The sequence below is a fragment of the Elgaria multicarinata genome, chromosome 3 (genome assembly GCF_023053635.1).
Source record: "Elgaria multicarinata webbii isolate HBS135686 ecotype San Diego chromosome 3, rElgMul1.1.pri, whole genome shotgun sequence".
In the NCBI taxonomy this organism is placed as follows: domain Eukaryota; kingdom Metazoa; phylum Chordata; class Lepidosauria; order Squamata; family Anguidae; genus Elgaria; species Elgaria multicarinata.
This window is the reverse complement of record NC_086173.1, coordinates 100,769,970-100,791,656: the sequence shown is the minus strand read 5'-3', so window position 1 is coordinate 100,791,656 and position 21,687 is coordinate 100,769,970. Positions and strand designations below refer to the sequence as shown.

Sequence of the window (21,687 nt, the reverse complement as noted above, 5' to 3'; positions counted from 1 at the left end):
GTGATGCTGATCTATCTGGTTATGAAGTCTGGCTTGGAATGCTCCTCAAGAACCCCGGTCCTAATGTCAGTGCCAAACAGGCCATCCCCATCATAAAGATCACCTGTGGCCCTTCGGAGTCTTCTCTGGTGATGCTGAAACTGGAGAGGTGAGGGGTGACCCTTGGAGAAAGACTCTGTGTCCCCTACAGAATGATTTCCATGTTTTACATGCTATGGGGAAGAGAAGCCTGCCTGCATGGGGGTCCTAACTAGCTATCTTCTTACCTCACTTCCAAATGTTGAAATCTGTGATCTAATCTCTGGTTCTGAAGCGACCATCCTCACTGTCATGGGGGTCCAAATGATGGCGAAGGACTTCCTAGGCTTGGGAAGAGAATGCTAAGTATCACCCTTTACAGATGCATACATTTCACATATAACAGGGTGCAGTAGAGCAGGGCAATGCATGGAAGATTCAGAAAGTTCCATATAGGCCAGTGTGAGATCTCAGGATGGGGTGACACCAGAGGTACAATCTGGGGAAAGGATTAGGGGATGATTGTGAGGAACGAGTATTTATTCACTTACTTTGGAGAAATGTGGCCTGCAGGATCAGTTGGTGAGGATGAGGGCAGGCTGCTAGATAGATAAGAAGGATTAAGTGTGATGTGATGGATCTATATGGGAATGTCTAGCAGATGGAACAGGACCTGGACTAAATGTGTCAGCAGTCTTAATTTTTGAAGATGTTTCTCTCTGCCTGAGAGGTAGCTCCCTTCCTTGGACCTTGCAGGGTTGATATTTTCTGGGAAGCCAAATTCTGAGAGTCTTCTTCCCCAGTGAGTTCCAGAAATATGGGATGACAGTTATTTGCTTCAGTGGTTTTCAGTCAGCCACGCTGTTCTCCCCCATCCCAGTTCTCTTCTGATTCCTTATAATAATCACAACAGAAGGGATTTCATAAATCTTCAAGGACAGCTGTTGCCAGAAGCAGGAACCCAACCCAAGATGCCCTTGTTGAAAGATTATGTAGCCTGAATCCTACGCAATGCGTGTGTTATGCCTTAAAAACCTCTGTAGGTGGAGATTTTGTCACACCATTACGTGACATATTCCAGAAGCAATGCAAATGCCTGGTCTGGACAGGAAACTGCATGGAACTACACAACTATGAGATGAAAGGACACATATAGCCTTTTTGGAGTTGTTGCTTTAGGCGAACCATGGCTTGGCAATGCATTGTTTTAAAAAAGTATCTTGTGCATAAGAGAAAACAGAACTGATTTTACTGAAAGGCAGGCTTTCTTGAGCTTGTTTAGCAGAAGGCTACAGGTTGCAGAATATAATGATTGGTGGGCTTGCTCAGGACCAGTTTCTCACCACCATTGAGTTTGCAGGGGTATGTTCACCGGTGATAGTCATCTGCAGCCACTGTTGTCAGATTGGATTAATGTTTGCAGTGGCATACAAAAGATCAATCATATGCGTGATGTCAGCTGCACACCACTAGCTGGCCATGGGCATGGTATCAATGCCATTTGAAGTGGATGCTATGTGTGCCAAGGTCCTATGGGCCTGGCTCTCAAATGTGTGGTTTTGTGGACTCTTTCTCTCTGCAGACCAGCCATTCTGAACCAGCGTGTGGCACTGATCTGTCTCCCACCCGAGCATTTTGTTGTGCCTGAGAACACGAAGTGTGAGATCTCAGGATGGGGTGACACCAGAGGTACAATCTGGGGAAAGGATTCGGGGATGATTGTGAGGAATGAGTATTTATTCACTTACTTTGTTTATATAAGACTTCCCTGTAACATTGGGTGGCTCACAACAGAAAATTAAAAACATGATATCATAACACAAATTTTCTCCAGCAGAGGGAAGAATAAAAGTAGATAACAAAAAATATGCAGCACATAAACCGTAGTTCAGAACACTAAAATCATATATCTTTAAAAGGTCTAGGATAATTAAAAAGCTCTTCACCTAGCGCTGAAATGACCATAGAGAAGGTGCCAGGCAAGCCTCTCTGAGGGCATTCCACAACCATGGTGCAGGGTCACCCAGAACAGGGGCTCTGAAGAAGTTATCATGTTATTATGTGGGAGATGGTGAGATTTCAGATATCCTGGCCCCAAGCTGTTAATGGCTTTAATGATTAAAACCAGCTCTTTGAAATGGAGACAGCAATGGACTGGGAACAATGGTGTAATAGGGTGTAATTGCCCAGTCCCAGTTAACCAACTTGCAGCTCTGTTTTCAACCAACTTCAGTTCCCAGACCGTTTCCAAAGGCAGCCCCATGTGCAATAAACTGCAAAGAAAAAAAGGGGCTTTGTGGTCTGGCACTCACCCATACTTTTACCAGGTTGTTTTGCAGTAGCTACTCTGTAGTGTCGAGAGTCCATCTGTTCTCATTTTCTTTCCTTACTGCAGCACCGAGTACTGAAACTTGCACTTGTGTTCTGCTGTTGACAGAGAAAAGTAATGTGCACATTTCCCCCCATACCTGACCCTGGGTCAGTTTGCATGGGTTGCCCCTCTTGACATGGCCCAGCATTAGTTGACCTCCTACGAGCCGTTTCATGTGTTCTAGTGATGCGCAACATTAAAACTCTGACTGTGCTCCCCTGTGCAGGTACTGGTGATGACAATGTCCTGAATGTGGCTGATCTGCTAGTCATGGGCAATCAACAGTGCAGTGTGGCGCTCCGAGGCCGCCTGAAGGAGAGCGAATTGTGTACGGCACCTGTGAGTGGCGGCGTGGGGGCCTGCGAGGTAAGCAGGGCAGGACTGACATGAGCCACTTACAGAGGCTTGTGAGGTGAGAATTGGGGCAGGATCCACAAGGGCAGTGATTGTGAGAGGCAGAAGGAGGACTGGAAGGCAAAGAAGCAACTGCCGAGAGGGACTGGGGAGAGAGAGAGGCCTAGGAAAAGCCTGGAAAGATGACCCTCAGGAAACAGTCCAGCAACATCCCTGAGCTTGTCTTTGAGCTGCCTTTTCTTTTTCGCTTTTGCAGGGCGATTTTGGAGGCCCCTTGGCCTGCCTGACTCATGACTGCTGGGTGTTACAAGGCGTGATCACCCCAACCCGCGTGTGTGGTCGTGAAGATAAGCCTGCCACTTTTATCCGTGTCTCCCTCTACGTTGACTGGATCAACAAAGTGACGAAGCTGAACTGAGCTTGCTGGAGTCATCCAGCTCATGCTGAAGGCTCCTGCCTTCTCCGCCTTTTTCTCAGCATCACCCAGGAATGGTCCCTCCCTGCTCATTCCTGAAGTACAAGACCCTCAAATCACTATCCATTTTAGCAAGTGGGAAGACATTTTTGAAGACAGGTTGTGAACTCTGTGTGGGAGCATATACAGATGGAGCCGGCTCCTCTTGGCGCACCCAAATGGAGCTTTTGACACAAATGCTACCATAATAACTCACTTCTCTCCTTTGGGAATGGCATTTATTCTGAAAATGCAGGTACACCAATAGAACAGAATGCCAAAACAAAATATTGTTTTTGTTTTGCCTAACTATACAGTGATTTATAAACTACACGCTCACACAAATAGTAATAAAACAATTAAAAACAAATTTGTAAGGAAAAAAGAGAGAGATCAAAATATTCCTTGTCATAGTCCAGAAAAATCCAATTTACAATCCTTACATTACATGGGTCTCCCAACCTTTTTGGGTCGGTGAGCGTTTAGAATTTTGAGAGAGTCATGGGTGCTCTCACAAGATGGCTGCCACTGGGGGGATTGGGCATTCACAAAATTATTGCCATGGTGGGTGCAGCCAGTCACAAAACACCCATTTCCTATAAGGCAAACTGATGAGATTAAAAGAAAAGTAACCATAGTGCTCCCACTGCTCAGAATCCCCCAAACCCAGAGGCTTCCAAGTCTCCTGTATTCTGCCAGGTTGAAGCTACCAGGCCACGAGGAGCGACGGGGACGATCTTTGCTTCCCCATCCTCTGCTTTTTCACTAGATGGGCTTTTCAGCTCATCTAGCAAGGGTGCCTCAGAGGGGAGGGAAAGAGCTCAGGATAAATCTATCCTGTTCTCTCCAGTTCTCCCCTCTCACCCACCAGTATGCCCCATTCCCCCCTCTCCAAAGCAGCTACTGTGGGGTGGGGGCATATCTCCAATCCCCCCTCCCAAGATGTGCTGTATCTGACCTCGGAGAAGGGGGGATCTGAACCAAGTACAAGGCAGAGGTGGGGGTCTGAGCTCTAAAACACAAAAACACAGTTTTCTGTGCAAACTGACAAGGCTCAGAGAGACAAATAATTTGGCCAAGAATGCCACTTGGGGCCCCAGAGGCATTCTGGGAAATAAAGGTGGGGCTATAGACCGGTGCTTCACTTTGCAGCATGCCAGCCTCCCAGTTTAAATAATAATGATAATTACAAGCGCTTAAAAAAAAAATCAGGAGGGACAGGGAGCCTGGTGGCAAATCTTTAGATCTATCCAACATTTCTAAATCAGACAGAGAATAGGCTAAATTGGGTGTGTCTCATTTACAGTTGTATATATCTTTAAAAACAATTAAAATTGTGTATCTCTTTCATAGGCGTGTGCAGCATATTTCATTGGGGTGTGCACCCAAGGAATATTTTTTAAAGGTGAACACTTATTTGAATACCCAGTCATAAGGGATATTATTTGTATTCATTTATTTATTAAACACTGTAGACACTGATGCCCTGCTCTGTGTTTGGCTTGCCTGACCATGGGAAGGCTGTTGCAGTTGGGAGGGGGGGGAGGATGAGGAGACGCTCTTCAAGCCCCAGCGTTGTTGGGGCATTGTGCTGACACTGGCTGGAGGAGGGGCTTACAAGGCAATATTAGCCTTCAGAGCCCTCCTCCTGGCCTCTTTGAAGTGCGGCTCCCAGCAGAGTGATTCCATTCTGCTCCTGCTGTTGGGAGCAGCGGCGCTTTCTCGGAGGCAGCGGTTTTTCTGCACAATGGCGGAGCAGCCGGAGGGCAGCCGGAATGTTGTTCCTGCTGTGCCCGGAACCCCCTCTGGATCCCTACTCAAAGACCCCCTCAATTTGGTGCTTATTGCTTGATATATTAGGGTGTGCCTGGGCACCCCTTACGCACACCTATGATCTCTTTACTCAACTGTGACTTAACTTTAAATTTTTCAAAATTTCGCAATTTCTTCTTATAGTACTTCAATTTCCAAAGAACTAAGAAGAAAGAACACTGCCAATGCCAAAAAAGAAATTCTTTTAAGCATGGGATAGCCTGCTATAGGTAAATGCACGTTTACTTATAATTGAGGAGTTCAAGCAAAAGGACATTTAGGGTGCTTCCAGCTGAGGCCTTTATTGTGCAATTTCCCAGCCTTATTCATGGAATTTTATAGGGTTATCTAGATGACATCCATTGTAATTCTCCTGTGTTTTCCAATTACTTCTTCCATCTTTTTTCTTACCATGGAGTAGTTCCACTGAAATGAATGGAACTTAACTTAGTCTGTTCATTTCAATGGGTCTACTCTAAGGAGGATTTTATCCTGTGTTAAGGAAAGGTGGCATAGCTGCATAATGCCTTCTAATACCTAGCGTTGTCCAGAAGTAACCTTTACAGTCTAATCCAAAGAACAGCGAATGTTACATAACGAGGGTGTGTGTGATATACTTCAGAACTGCCCCTCTTTCAACATAGTGTGTAGCATTAATACATTATGTGACAGATGCATAAACATACCATGAAAATATGAGATCCGAACCCCCACTATCTACATGAACACAGGAAACTAAAGATCCAGGCGCTGTGCACAGGATGGAGGCACAGATGTTCAGCAACAGCAGGCAAGACATATATGCAACTCATAGCAGGAAAAAACAGACAGCGGCGTTTGTGCAGTTTTCTACATCAGTCAAATAGGTTAGAGCAGGAGGTCTTCAATGTGATGACCCCAGACAACTTCCTTGGTCCTCACAAAGTTACTCTACTCCACCCAATTTTTATTTTAAAAATGTCTTACTGGCAGCTGGGATTGCTTCAAAGCGACATGTGAGCCTCTGGCTGCCGCCATCTTAATTTGCCATGAATGCCTCTGGGTAGGTTACTGGTCATTTGCGACTAGCCCTGCCCTCCCATGGCAGCATTTTCATGGTTGTGCTCAAATCTTCAAATGTGCCCATGGGCCCAAAAGGGGACCGAGAGGACTAAAGTGCTTAATGGATGCAAGCTATGAATGAAGACTAATGCTAGGATAAGGTATTGTGCATGGAAACTCACAGCATTTTTTCAACTCTATAAAAATAAATACTACTGCAGCTTTTGCGCCCTCTAAACACGGAATCCTTTAAATTGCACTGCTTTGGCCTTACTCTCATCAAATAAACCCCCAAATTAAACTGTAACTTGAAAAATGATGGCAATGTAGAACATTTGTGTAGTTAGTGACATCGCTCTAGAAAGGATTCTTATGGAAATTCATAACAAGAGATCTCTGTTCATTTCCATGGCTTTATGTTCTCTTCCTCCCACAATAATAATATTCCAACGCCGCCCCCCGCCCCCCACCTCCACTTTTCATCTCTACTTGACAGTGCTGGTAATCCACTATTTTCCTACATTGTAATTTCTTATGCTGATATTAATTTCTGATTTGGCTGCCTGGTTGGTGTTTCATTGCAGTATTCTAGGATAAACACACCCCAGTCATTGTCAGTAATGTGGAAAGAAGTAACTGGAGAGCCCTGTTGAATTTCAATGGTTTGATGCTTGGGGCCTAATAGTTTTTTTGCTTTGTTTTTAAATCCTGAAGTTCTGCTTTCCATCTCCACTCAACAACTTTGGCAAGGTGTCAAAGGGCATGAAGATCAGGAGCCATGTTTTGTCCTCTGTTGTAAGTTCTTGCAAGTGGCTGGGTGCTGGTGCAACTCATTTCAATAGATCAAATAAGCACCAAAAACTTGCTTGTATGCTGGGGGTGTGGGGGTGGAACTTGTGCCAGAATATGAAGGCAAGATCTATCCAGTGATCCTGAGGCCGAAGGATATGTATCTGCACAGCCAGTTTGCTTCTCAACTATTTAGACATCTGCTTGTTCAACTGGCTGCTGACTTTCGGAGCCGGCTTCTATAGAAAGGTAGTATATGATCCACTGTGCACAGTTCATAAAGGCATCTGCTGCAGCTTCCACTCCACTTATGGTGCAACTTTCTTCTGGATACCACAACAGCCTACAAAAAGTGCAGCAAGAAAACATTTTTTTACAGGTTCTTGTGGACAATGGTGTTATTGCCTGAGCAGGGATTCCCACAAGGAATCCTTTCAGTCCCGTCTCCCCTTCTGTAAGGACCCTGGACTTATCTCCACCACAGCCTCACCCTCTGTGAGGGAATTTACCATGACTGCTCCACTGCCAAAGCCATCTGCTCTCCCTCTGGAAGCCAGGAAGGGGCAGGTCTATCACTGCCTGTTATTCACCATAATATCTGCATGGAGCCTTCATGGAAATAAATAGTCTCAGCATGCTGTCAATTTTGTGCTCTGCTTGTAGGCCCGTAGCAGATTTTGGTTGGCTGCTATTTGACAAGAGTCAGAAAACTGATTCAACAGTGTTGTCCTTATGTTCTCAGTGATAGTTCAGTCTTTGCCATCACCCTCTTAAACTAACCCCTTTCTTTTCTGAACAGAATTGGAGAGACATAAATTACAGATACATATCCCAGAAGGGTTTTCTTTCCTTCAGTGTGTTCACCAACAGATCCCCTGAAGATATATATATATATACACACACCTATTGTTCCCTTATGCTACCCACAACCCTAAGATAATATTAAGTTTCTGAAGCTCATATTCTGTATCCTGCCTCCCTACCCACTCACACAACAAGCAGAACAGGATGTAAGTCATAGTTTCTTAGGACTGTCTCTTTCATTGATATACATATGCCATGAGGTCTTAGTGTCAGTTGTGTTCATTGAAAGTTGAACTTGTTGCAGACTGATTTGTGACACAGCAACCTAGAATCAATAGGAAGTTCCCTCCTCTACCACCAGCAACCTGAGCAGTGGCATATCACTTCTACACCCGCCCGTTAGCAAAATATTTTCCAAAAGATGTGCTCAGAATGCACAGTAGGTTAATGGAGATGGTTCCCAAAGGCATTCCTTTAACAAATCATGTTATGGCTGCACCGGTTGGACTGTTTGGGAACTATTTGATTGTTTACCTCAAAACACAGAATACAAAAACACAGAAAGGCTATTGAGGAAGCAGCAAACACTCGGTGTTTTAAATTTGTAATTCTGCATTGCTGCTGTTTTTATCTGGTTGAGCTTTTATATTGTATTTTATATTATGGTTTTATACTCTTGCTTTATACTTTGAATGTTTTTAATTTTTGTGAACCGCCCAGAGAGCTCCGGCTATTGGGCGGTATAGAAATATAATAAATAAATAAATAAATAAATAAATAATAAATAAAATAGCCGTTGGTATTTAAACAGAACTTAACACTTTATTATTATAATAGGCACCTCAGCTGTCCTTCTGAGTACCCTGCATTTCCCATGCACTCAAAGCACAAAAATCTTAAATGTTTTAATCTTTTGTCCCTGCCCTGTATGAAGTTTGCTATCCACATGCCAAGTGCCAAAGAGGCACCCAACCAATGCAAGAATGAGGCTTTTCAAGGATCTAACGAAAGGTACTGTCCTATTTAACCTCCAGCTGCAATCACAGCGATGCAAATGGAGAATGGGTATAGTTTTCACAGTGCTGTATCAGGGAAGTATCTTTTTGCATTTCCCTTTCCATAAACAAATCTGGTGTCTTTTTAGATACTAAAGAAACAAAAATCTATCATAATTTGATGGATAAACATATCAATTAGGGCCACAAACATATGGACACTTATCTAAAAGAAACCTACATTGAACATAGTAGGACTAATGTCTCTCTGTGTATAAGAGATTGGATTGTAAGTGTTTGTTGACTAAAAGCTACAATTCAAAAATCAAGATCTTTGGTACGGCAACTGCAACATCGAGCACAGTCAAATCTTATTCAGAAGAGATATAATCAGTCAGGTCCTTTGGCTTAACTAAACAGAAGAAATCAAACTGCTTGACAAAGTCCACTTCCAGATGAAGCGTTTCTCATGGTATTTGCCCAGCCTCATTCACGGAATTTCATGTGGGAAATTCTTCCAGTCATTCCCTTTGTGTCTTCCTGCTGCTTCTCCAGTCTTCTTTCTTACTGCAGAAGAAATGTTTAAGAGAAAAAGACAGATAGTTGCACAATGCCTACTAATTGTTAGCACTAGGAGCCCTCCATCTGGAAGTACTCGATATTCAAATCTTGTTCTACACTATACATTAGGGGAGGGGCTGTGGCTCAGTGGTAGAGCACCTGACTCCTCCACGTAGGGCTAGAAAAACCCCTGCCTGAAACCCTGGAGAGATCAGTGTTGACAATACTGGGCTAGACGGACCCATGACCTGACTCAGTACAAAACGGCTTCCTATGTTCCTAATAATGTGGGACACTATGCAGAGCTGAAGTTGATTTAAGTAAAGCACGTGAAATGCACAGTTCAAGTAGGCTGTAGAAATGTTCCCAGTAAAACTTAGCAAAGTACAAGAATGTGTTCAAATGGATCTCTTTTTTTTTTACTTTATTTTTATAATTGATTACATAATACAATTACCACATAAGAAAAATAAAATAAACAAACATACATCTCTTATAATTCCAAATTATACTTATCTAGTTTCCATAATCACATAACATAACATAAATGCTCCCCACCACCTTCTGGGATCTATTCTTGCTTCCAGAATCTCATAGTTTCTTCCGGTGGTGATTTTCCACCCCCCTTAGAGAATACATATTCTAGGAACTGTTTCCAAATTCCCTCAAATTCATTTACATTTGTTATACCTTTTCTTAACCTTATATTACATGTCAATTTATCGTTTATAGCTATGTCCCAAATTTCCTTATACCACTCTTCTATATTATAATTTCCCTGCACCTTCCAGTTCCTAGCTATAATTAACCTTGCTGCTGTCAACAAATTAGTTATTAATTCTTTGATCTCTTTATTACACTTTAAAGTACCATATAGTGATAGCAATGCTACCATAGGTGTCTCTTCCAACTCTATTCCCACAATTTTTTTTATTTCAATTTACACCATTTTCCACAATTTTTGCACACATTCGCATTCCCACCACATATGTAAATACGTTCCTTTCCCTCCACAACCTCTCCAACAATTTGCTGAATTCATCTTATTTATCCTATTTAATCTCACCGGGGTCAGATACCACCTCCAAACAATTTTATAATAATTTTCTTTTATTCTCACAGACATATTTCTCAACACTCTTTGTCGCCATATTCCCTCCCAACTCTGCTGCCCTATTTGCACTCTCAAATCAGTTTCCCATACCATCTTCCCCATTCCCCCTATCTCTCCCTTTTCAGCCAATATTCTATAAATTTCACTTGTTAAACCTTTTATCCTTTTATCTCAATTTCTTTCCTAAAAATCAAATCTTCAAATTTTGTCATTTTGCTACACTCCCCATTATCTCTTACCCATTTTTTTGTCCATTGCTCTAACTGCTGACAATTTAACCAATTTAAATTCTCCCCCTTAAACACCTCATCTATTTCCCTTCCTCTTTTCGTCTCTCTTAACCAATCTTTTAACCTCATTATTTTTTTCTCTATTAAAATTTTGTTCAATCTCTCTTTTAAATTCCCTGGAAAATTCCTTAACATTATCACTGGTGTTAACGGAGATATTTTCGAAAATAACACCTTCTTATATAGTCGCCAGATTTCCCAATGCTTTTTCAATAGCGGGCTTACTATTTCTTCTCCGCTTTTTTTACTATCTTCTCTAAAAATATATATTTTCCAATTGCCACTCTTTATCTTTTCTTGCTCCATCCTCCAACCAATCTAGTTCCCCTACTCCTATAATTCCTTCTACTATGTGTCTTAACCTATTGGCTGTATAATATGCCTTTATATTGGGGATTCCCAATCCTCCTTTCTTCTGTGCTAAGTACCACCACTTTTTGTTTATTCTCGCTTTCCTGCCTCCATTACAATAATTATTTACCATATTCTGCCAACTTTTTATCTCTTTTTCTGATATTTTAATTGGTAACATTCTAAATACAAAATTAAGCTTAGATAAAATTTTCATTTTAACTAAAGCTATTCTGCCAAACCATGACAAATTTAACTTTTTATATTTTTCTATTTTATCTATATCTTTTTTCAACTTATATAAATTCTCCTTTTCTAAATCCTCTAAATCTTTAACAATTTTAATTCCCAAATATTTAATTTGTTAACTCTCATTTTCCCTTCCTTTCCTTCCCAGTCTTGCACTTCTTTTTTTAAATAGTTAAATGTCATCATTTCTGATTTTTCCCAATTTATTCTTAATCCCGTAACTTCTTCAAACTCTTTCAGATGTTGTTTAATTCTTCTCATTATCTTTAGTGGATCCTTAACAGTTAACAATGTATCGTCTGCAAACATATGTAATTTTAATTCCTTTTTCAAGCCTACTCCTTCTATAATCTCGTCCTCTCTTATCACATTTGCCAACAATTCCATAACCAATACAAATAGAACCGGCGAGAGTGGGCACCCTTGCCTAGTTGCTCTGGCCAGTTATATCCTTTCTGTAATTCCATCGTTAATTACAATTGAAGCTGTACTTTGAGAATATAGTTGTTCTATTATACCTTTAAATCTATCTCCAAATCCCATTCTTATTATTACTCTTTTTAGTGCTTGCCAGCTCACACAATCAAACGCCTTAAATATATCCAACGCTAATATTCCCGCTTTTATTTTTAATTTCTTTACCTCCTGTGTCATATTTATAACTCTTCCAACTAAATTATGCATTTGTCTACCTGCAATAAAACCACACTGGTCCTCTCCAATATAGTTCCTATTCATCCTCCTTGCCAAGATGGATGAAATTTTTTTCGCATCTTGATTTATTAAAGATATAGGTCTATAAGAATCAGGGATTGTCAAATCCTTATCTGCTTTTGGGATTAAAATAATTAATGATTGATCTCAAGATGGCGGTATCCTCTCACCTCCCATTATTTCATTATATAGTCTCAATAATTTTGGTACCAACATTTTAAAAAAAGTTTTATAATACTCAGGTCCCAGCCCATCTAAACCGGGAGATTTACCCCCTTTTAATTTCTCAATAGCTTCCTCTATTTCACTTTGCGATATAACCCTTTCCATTAAATCCCTATCCTCCTTTATCAAACCCCTCTTTATATTTCTATCTATATATTCATCCATCTTCATCTTATTTACTTCCCTTCTTTTATACAACTCTTGATAAAATTCCTGAAATACTTTTATTTTCTCTTTCATAGTACAACATAATTTCCCCTTCTGATCTTTTATTATTCCAATTGAATTCTTAGATTTTTCTTTTTGTGTGAGTCTCGCAAGCACTCTAGAATTCCTATTACTGTTTTCAAAAAACTCTCTTTTCAAATAGATTAGGTTTTTCTGTACTTCTTCCAAATTTAAGTTTTCTAATTCCTTTTTCTTTGCTTGCACTTGTATTAAAATTTGTTTATCCCTACTTTGTAAATATTCTTTCTCCAACTTTTTAATTTCCTCCTCTAACTTTTTTTGATTTGCTGCTTGTTGCCTCTTTAAAGTACACATTTCTCTGATACATATCCCTCTAGTCACAGCTTTCATTGTATCCCACACCATTGCTGTTGATATTCCTCCCTTTTCATTAATTTCCCAGATTTCTGATAATTCCTTCTGCATTTTCTCCACAACCAAGTCATATTTTAAAATCCTAGTGTTCAGCTTCCACCTTTTCGCTTCTCTATAATCTCTTTTAATTGTAAAATCTAAACTAATTAATGCGTGGTCTGTTACTTTGATTACCCCTAATTCCATTTTACATACCTTAGTTGCCAAATCTTTTGAGACAAAAATGTAATCTATTCTGGAATAAGTTTTATGAACTGGAGAATAGTAGGAATAGCCAGGCTCCCCTCCTCTAACCAACCGCCATCCATCAATATAATCTTTTTCTTTTATTATTTTATTTAATATTGTAATATTATTCCTCATTTCCAATCTGGTGGGGTTAGACCTGTCCAACCTATTATCCATCACCATGTTAACATCTCCACCTAAAATAACACTTCCTTTTTTAAAATCTTCTATTTCCTTGAATAATTGTTTATAAAACCCTTTTTGTCTCTCATTAGGTGCATAAACATTTATTAATGTGTAATAATCTCCTTCCATTCGACCTTTTATCATTATATATCTACCTTTCTCATCCTTTTGTGTCTCCTCTATATCAAATCCACTTCTCTTTGATATTATTATAGCCACCCCATTCCTTTTTGAGGTCCCTAAAGACTTTTCGTATAGCACTGCCCATTTCAATCAGATTTCATTTTCGTGGTCCTTCCCCTGGTGTGTTTCCTGCAGATAGATAAAATCAGAACCTTCTTTATTTAGTAACTGCTCTATTCTTTTCCTTTTAACAACTGCCCCCAAACCCTTGACGTTGAGTGTTGAGACCAGTATTTTTTTTATCCATATCCCATTCCCCTTCTTCCTTTTAGATCCCTTACACACACCCCAGTGAACAATAACAACATTTCTAACATATAACACAAAAAAACCCCTCCCCCACCCCCTCCCCTCCCCCTTTTCCCCTCTCCCTTCCCCTCCCTCTCCCCCCCATTTCTATTCCCCCCTCTAATCCTCCGTAGGCCTAACGCCCCAGTCATTCCACCAGACTGCAGGAGACAGAGAAGGGGAGCTCTGCTGAGGAGACACCTGATCAGCCATCCCTCCTGCTCCCTTCCAACAACTGTCACCTGGCAGCAGCCATTCTACCAGGCTGCAGGAGACAGAGAAGGGGAGCTCTGCTGAGGAGACACCTGATCAGCCATCCCTCCTGCTCCCTTCCAGCAACTGTCATCTGGCAGCAGCCATTCCACCAGGCTGCAGGAGACAGAGAAGGGGAGCTCTGCTGAGGAGACACCTGATCAGCCATCCCTCCTGCTCCCTTCCAGCAACGGTCACCTGGCAGCAGCCATTCCACCAGGCTGCAGGAGACAGAGAAGGGGAGCTCTGCTGAGGAGACACCTGATCAGCCATCCCTCCTGCTCCCTTCCAGCAACTGTCACCTGGCAGCAGCCATTCCACCAGGCTGCAGGAGACAGAGAAGGGGAGCTCTGCTGAGGAGACACCTGATCAGCCATCCCTCCTGCTCCCTTCCAGCAACTGTCACCTGGCAGCAGCCATTCCACCAGGCTGCAGGAGACAGAGAAGGGGAGCTCTGCTGAGGAGACACCTGATCAGCCATCCCTCCTGCTCCCTTCCAACAACTGTCACCTGGCAGCAGCCATTCCACCAGGCTGCAGGAGACAGAGAAGGGGAGCTCTGCTGAGGAGACACCTGATCAGCCATCCCTCCTGCTCCCTTCCAGCAACTGTCATCTGGCAGCAGCCATTCCACCAGGCTGCAGGAGACAGAGAAGGGGAGCTCTGCTGAGGAGACACCTGATCAGCCATCCCTCCTGCTCCCTTCCAGCAACGGTCACCTGGCAGCAGCCATTCCACCAGGCTGCAGGAGACAGAGAAGGGGAGCTCTGCTGAGGAGACACCTGATCAGCCATCCCTCCTGCTCCCTTCCAGCAACGGTCACCTGGCAGCAGCCATTCCACCAGGCTGCAGGAGACAGAGAAGGGGAGCTCTGCTGAGGAGACACCTGATCAGCCATCCCTCCTGCTCCCTTCCAGCAACTGTCATCTGGCAGCAGCCATTCAATTCCCCCTCAAATTGAGCTAATTAACTGTTAATTTCCCCTGTTAATTGTGTATTGTTGTTAATTTGCTATTGTGAAGTTATTGTAGATGTATAATGTGTAATGGAAAGGAGGCGACAATTCAAGTTGTGCAGGGCAGAGGGAGATATGGTGATGGCAGGGCGAAGCGCCATTACAGGGGAAGGAGAGATAGATATTTAACACCCATCTTTCCTTCGGGTCGCCCTGCCACCCTGGGGAACTTGGAGAACGAACCAAGCCAACTACGGACCCTCTCCTTGCTCCTTTGCAATGCCAGGTCGGTTAAAAACAAAACAAATATAATTTATGATCTCCTCACAGATGAGGAGGCTGACCTGGGATGTTTCACAGAGACCTGGCTGGGAGATGACAGTGGCCCAACATGGGCCCAGGCCCTCCCAGCTGGGTACTGTGTTATCGAGCAGGTGAGGAAAAGTAGACGGGGGGGCGGAGTAGCTGTGGTCTATAAGGATAATCTCAACCTGACCAGACTTCCAGTCCGGGAATTGAATCACATCGAGTGTGTGTACCTGAGTCTAAAGACCAGGGATAGACTGGGGATTCTGTTAGTGTACCGGCCACCCCGCTGCCTATCAGACTCCCTGGCCGAGCTCACAGAACTGGTGTCGGAGTTGGTGTTGGAGTCGCCCAGGCTTTTGGTCCTGGGCGACTTCAACATCCCTTTCGGGAGTGGTTTGTCAGGTGCAGCTCGGGAGTTCATGGCATCCATGACAAACATGGGCCTATCCCAATTGGTCTCTGGACCCACACATTCAGCAGGTCGCACCCTCGATGCTGTTTTCAGTTCTGAACAGACAGATCTGTGGGCGGAGGTGATAAATACCTCTGCGTTGTCATGGACAGACCATTTTCTGGTCAGGGTTAATATCATGGCTACCATCCGCCCCTGCAGGGATGGTGGACCTATTAAGATGGTCCGCCCTCGAAGGCTGATGGATCCTCTTGGATTCCAGAAAGCCTTAGAGGGTGCTATGGCTGGTATTGTCGACGATCCTGTTGAAGCCCTGGTCAATAGATGGAATCAAGACCTAACTAGGGCTATCGACACGATTGCCCCCAAACGTCCTCTCCGACCTGCTTCCAATCAGGCACCTTGGTACACAGAAGATCTCAGGAAGTTGAAGCGGGAAGGTCGACGACTGGAGCGCCGATGGAGGAAAACTCGTCTCATATCCGACAAGGCACGTCATAGAGAACATCTTCGTTCCTATGGGGTGGCAATATGTGCAGCGAAGAAAGCTTTCTTCTCTGACCGCATTGCATCTGCGAATTCACGTCCAGCAGAACTGTTTAGAGTGGTGAGGGGTCTAACTCAGGCACCTACTCCCCTGAACCCAGTTTTAGAGCCTTCGGTAGTTCGCTGTGATACATTTAATGATCATTTCACAGATAAAATCTCTCGGATAAGAGCCAATTTAGATGCCGTCGTTATAACAGAAGCTGAAGCTGAAGTGTCCAGCAACTCCGTGAGTAGGATTATGCTGGATCAGTTTCAGTTGGTGAGTACTGATGATGTGGACAAGCTGCTTGGACGAGTAAGGAAGACAACTTGTCCTCTCGATCCCTGTCCTTCTTGGCTGGTCGCCCAGGGAGGAGATGCAGTTAGACTACAACTACAACATATTATTAATGCATCTCTCAGGGAGGGGAGTTTTCCACCATGTTTAAAAGAAGCAGTGGTACAGCCGCTTCTCAAAAAGCCCTCCCTGGATCCCCTGGACCTTAATAATTATAGACCAGTATCAAATCTTCCATTTTTGGGCAAGGTGATTGAGAGGGCAGTTGCCTTCCAACTCCAAGCAGTCTTGGATGATACAGATTTTCTAGACCCATTTCAAACTGGCTTTAGGGCAGGATACGGAGTTGAGACAGCTATGGTCGCCTTAGTGGATGATCTCCGCATGAGCATTGACAGGGGGAGTGTGTCCCTGCTGGTGCTTTTGGACCTTTCAGCGGCTTTCGATACCATCGACCATGGCATCCTTCTGGAACGCCTGAGGGGTTTGGGAGTCGGGGGCACTGTGCTCCAGTGGTTCCGGTCCTACCTCTCAGGTAGATTCCAGATGGTGATGCTTGGGGATAGTTGCTCCTCAAAAAAGGAGCTGTTGTATGGCGTACCACAAGGTGCCATCCTATCCCCAATGCTGTTTAATATCTACATGAAACCGCTGGGAGAGATCATCCGGAGGCATGGGGCGGGGTGCTATCAGTATGCTGATGACACCCAAATATATTTCTCTATGCCTTCAATAACAGCATCAGCTAAGGATAGTGTGTCTCCTCTGAATGAATGCTTGGAGGCAGTAATGGGCTGGATGAGGAAAAACAAACTGAAGCTGAATCCAGACAAAACAGAGGTGCTTGCTGTCAAGGGCTCTGACCTAGGTTTGGAGGTGTGTCAGCCAGTTCTGGATGGGGCTACACTCCCCCTGAAAGACTGTGTTCACAGTTTGGGGGTGCTCCTGGATCCATCACTCCAAATGACAAACCAGATAGATGTGACGGCCAGGAGTGCCTACTATCAGCTTCGGCTGATACGCCAGCTGCGCCCCTTCTTAGAGTCAGAAGACCTAAAGACAGTAGTGCACGTGCTGGTAACCTCAAGGCTTGACTTCTGCAATGCGCTCTACATAGGTCTACCATTGTACCTAGTTCGGAAACTTCAACTAGTTCAAAATATGGCAGCCAGGTTGGTCACCGGTACACCTAGGGGTGACCACATTACACCAATATTAAAATCACTCCACTGGCTGCCAATTAGTTTCCGGGCAAAGTACAAAGTGTTGGTCATCACCTTTAAAGCCCTAAATGGTTTGGGTCCAGGTTACCTGCGGGATCGCCTTCTCCCATATAGTCCGCTCCGCAAACTCAGGTCCTCTGGGGTGAACTTACTTCAGTTAGCTAAAACTAGGCTGACATCAGTTTCCCAAAGGACCTTTTCTTCTGTCGCCCCCAGATTGTGGAATGGCCTACCGGAGGAGATTCGTAAAATTAACACTATGTATGATTTTAAGGCAGCTTTAAAGACTAGCCTTTTCCGGCAGGCCTATCCAGATCAATGTTAAATCATGATTTTTTAAGATGTATTGATTCCTGTTCTAATGTTGTTCCCCGCCTCGATCCAAAGGAAGAGGCGGGTAAGAAATAATTTATTATTATTATTATTATTATTATTATTATTATTATTATTATTATTATAGCTATAGCCCTAAGGGGGGGGGGAAGGTGGAACCCACTGACCCTTCCGGTGAGCCTCTATTTTAACTGTTCATACTTTATTATTGTTAGTTAATTTTTTTTTTAAAAAAAGTTTATTTTCCACTTGCGCCAGGAATTGCGTCTCCTCCTCCTTCCTCCTGGGATAGCGACTCATCCTTCATCCCCAGGCTTCTCAGCAATTCCAGTCCTTGTTCCAGCGATGTTACTCTATGATGTTTCCCATCTCGCGTAAACTTCAAAAACACAGGGTAACCCCAGGAGTAAGCCACACCATCCCGCTTAAGCTTTGCTGTGATTAACTTAACACTCTTCCTCCAAGCGATGGTCTGCTGACACAAATCATTATAAATTTCGACTATTGATTCCTGAAATTTCAATGTTGTTATTGATCTTAATTTCTTCATAAGCTGCTCCTTCTTGTAATAATTAGCAAATTTGACCAAAATATCTCGTGGCGTTGCTCTGGAACTGCTCCCTGCTACTCGGTGGATTCTATCTATCTCCATCTCTGTTATCTGGAAGTCTGGGATCAACTCTTTAAACCATTTCATAATCACCATCCTCAGGTTTTCTCCTTGCATCTCAGGGAAATTCCGAATTCTCAAATTCCCCCGTCTAGACTGGTCTTGGAGGTGGATCAATCTCTTATCAACTTGATCAAAAATCAGATTGTGATCAGATAGTTGTTTTTCATGCTTAACTACTTGATTGGAGAGCTGCTTAATTTCTGTTTTTACTTCTTTCACATCTTTCTCTGTTTGAGCTACTGCAACAGCCAGCTCCTGCATTTTTTTAGAAACCTCTTCTTTCATCTGCTTCATCTCATTGAGTGTTGCCTCACTGATAGCTTTAAATAGCTCTTTAAGCTCTTCCATAGCTGGATCTGGCTTCTTTCCAACTTTAGCGGCCATTTCCTCATCTGCAAGCTCTCCTGTCTGTTCTTCAAAATCCTGATCAATCTCCTCTCCACTCTCACTAGACGTAACCTTTCTTAAACGTGCATGCAATTTATCAGAAGGATGAACTTTATCCCTGGCCCAAGTGTGTTTTTTATTATTCAGATTATTTTTCCGTTTTGGCATTTATCTCCAACGTACTTGTTACCGAGCGGAAGTCAGTCATTTATAATTCTTTATAATTCTCAAATTAGACTCTCCCTTTAGCTCAGTAGCATAGACGTCTGTTATATTTCTTCCAAATGCTGATAAAAGCGTTTAATTACTATCTCTGCTCTCCGGTAGCCATAAATCACTGTTCGCAGTCCGGCTGAGCTCAAAAGCGAAACTAAGTTATTTATAGCTCTTCCAAGCCTCTGCGACACAGAACTCAGCCTCCGCTGGCAGAGAAGTCTCCTCAAGCATTTAGAATAAACATTACTTAAATATCTTTCTTCTGCTGCCCCTTACGCCTGGAACGCTCTTCCAGAACATTTGAGAACTACAAGTTCAATCGCAGCTTTTAAAGCTCAACTAAAAACTTTTCTTTTTCCTAAAGCTTTTAAAACTTGATGTTGTGCGGACTTTATACTGTTAGTTTTACCCTACCCTGTGCCTGCTTACCCTACCCTGTGCCTGTTGGCATTCTCTGACAGAGTACGCGCTTCCCTTCTTCCAGTCCAAAGAAAGACACAGAGTCTGCTGGTCCAATTAATCATAAATATATTTTCTAGCAACCATCCACCACCGACTACATCAACTACCCAACCACAACATGAACATTACCTACAGAATATATACACAGGGTTTTCAACCTGACCAGCAACATCCCAGGTGCTGCTAATCAGCACACCCTGGCTGATGCAATTAGCTCTCTTCATTTCAGGAGCTTGGTTAACCCTTACCATTCAGGTCTGTAATATCCTTTTTACTTAGAGTGAATACACTGACACCCCTCCATTTTACTGACCTGAATGAACATACACAAAACAGTTTACATATTGTGATTTACCATATTCAGTTTCTCAATTAACTCTTGATGCCTTTTTGCACATAATGGTTTAGTCATCAGATCTGCTACATTATTTTCTGATTCACAGTATTCCAGATCTATCAGTCCATTATTTACAGATTGTCTAACATTACAATATTTTATATCCACATGTTTACTCCTGGCATGCATTCTTTCAGTTTTAGCCATCTGGATACACGTTTGGCTGTCTTCATTTACTTTTATTGGTTTATCAATTGGCACATTTACATCTATCAACAGTTGTTTGAACCACACTATTTCGTTACACAGTTCTGCCTCAGCAGTAGAAACAGAAATTGCATTTTGTTTCCTTGCTTTCCAGCCAATTATGGAATCAGCAAATGTTACCACAATGCCAGTGGTAGATTTTCTATCACTTCTGTCTCCAGCATAATCACTATCCACGTAACACTCCAGATTTGGTGTTCCTGATGAACTTAATTTTAAGCATTTGTCCTGAGTGCCTTTTAAATACCTCATTATTCTTTTTACAGCTTGCCATGCATTTGTTGTGGGTTTTGCCACCAATCTACTCAAAATGCTCACTGCATTGGATATGTCTGGTCTTGACCATTGTGCCAGGTACAACAGACTACCAATGATAGATTGATAAAGGTCTGGGTCTTGAAAATATGTTTCACCTATATTCTTTTGAAAATCTACTACCATTGGAGTTTGGACACTTTTGCAATTGTCCATGTTATATTCTTTTAATAATTACTCAATTTTCTGTTTTTGGTTTAGCAGAAAACTGCCATCTTGTGCCCTTTCAATTTCAACTCCAAGATAGTTTTTAATATTTCCCAAATCTTTCAATTGAAATTCTTTACCAATTTCCTTTTCAAAGTCTTGAATTTGTTCCTTTTTACTTGCCATCAAACAAAGATCATCCACAAAAGCTAACAAAATCATTTGTTTTTCTCCTGTTCCCTGGGTATACACACATGGATCTGCCAAGCTTCTTTTAAAACCTTGGGATTGTAAAACTTCATCTAAACATTGATTCCAGTTTCTGGCTGACTGTTTTAGACCATAAATGGCTTTGTTCAATTTATACACCATTCCAGTTTTTCCACTTTCATACCCAGGAGCCTCCATCATGAAAATATTTTCCTTTAGTTCTGCATTTAGGTAAGCAGTCGTGATGTCAAAATGATTGACTTCAAATTTCTTTAATGCTGCCAATTTCAAAGCTAATCTTACGCTCTCTGACCTAACAGTAGGTGCATAGGTCTCATCAAAGTTCAAGTGCTTTCTTTGTGTAAATCCCTGTGCTACTAAACGTGCCTTGTATTTTACTTTACCAGACACTAGAACTTTCTTTTTGTATACCCATCTGCAGCCAACTGCTTTCTGATCTTTAGGCAACTGTGTTGGTGTAAAGACCTTGTATTTTGCCATTGAATGCATTTCCTCATCCATTGCCTCAAACCATTTTTTAGATTCAGCTTTTGGCAATTCCAACACATCCTCTAAACATTGAGGTTCATAACTTACATGACACACTCTCACTTCCCCCACAGTGAATCGCTCTGGAGGTATGCCTTTTGTTGCCCTTTCAAAACGTCTGGGTACAAAGATTTCAGTTTCCCCCTCCTCTCTCTCTACTTTAGGACTTAGAATGTCTGCTTTCT

General features: G+C 42.5%; 1 protein-coding gene across 1 annotated transcript in view; it reads left to right on the top strand.

Moving 5' to 3' along the window:
• The window catches only part of MST1 (macrophage stimulating 1), a 36,722-nt gene extending 32,177 nt beyond the window's left edge, over nucleotides 1-4,545 (top strand). Inside the window, exons 15-18 of the mRNA XM_063121084.1 lie at nucleotides 2-148; nucleotides 1,601-1,707; nucleotides 2,616-2,755; nucleotides 3,000-4,545. Of these exons, the coding sequence (XP_062977154.1) occupies nucleotides 2-148; nucleotides 1,601-1,707; nucleotides 2,616-2,755; nucleotides 3,000-3,161 (556 nt within the window). The 3' untranslated portion in view covers nucleotides 3,162-4,545. The remainder of the gene's footprint in view (nucleotide 1; nucleotides 149-1,600; nucleotides 1,708-2,615; nucleotides 2,756-2,999) is intronic.
• Nucleotides 4,546-21,687: the final 17,142 nt, after the last annotated feature.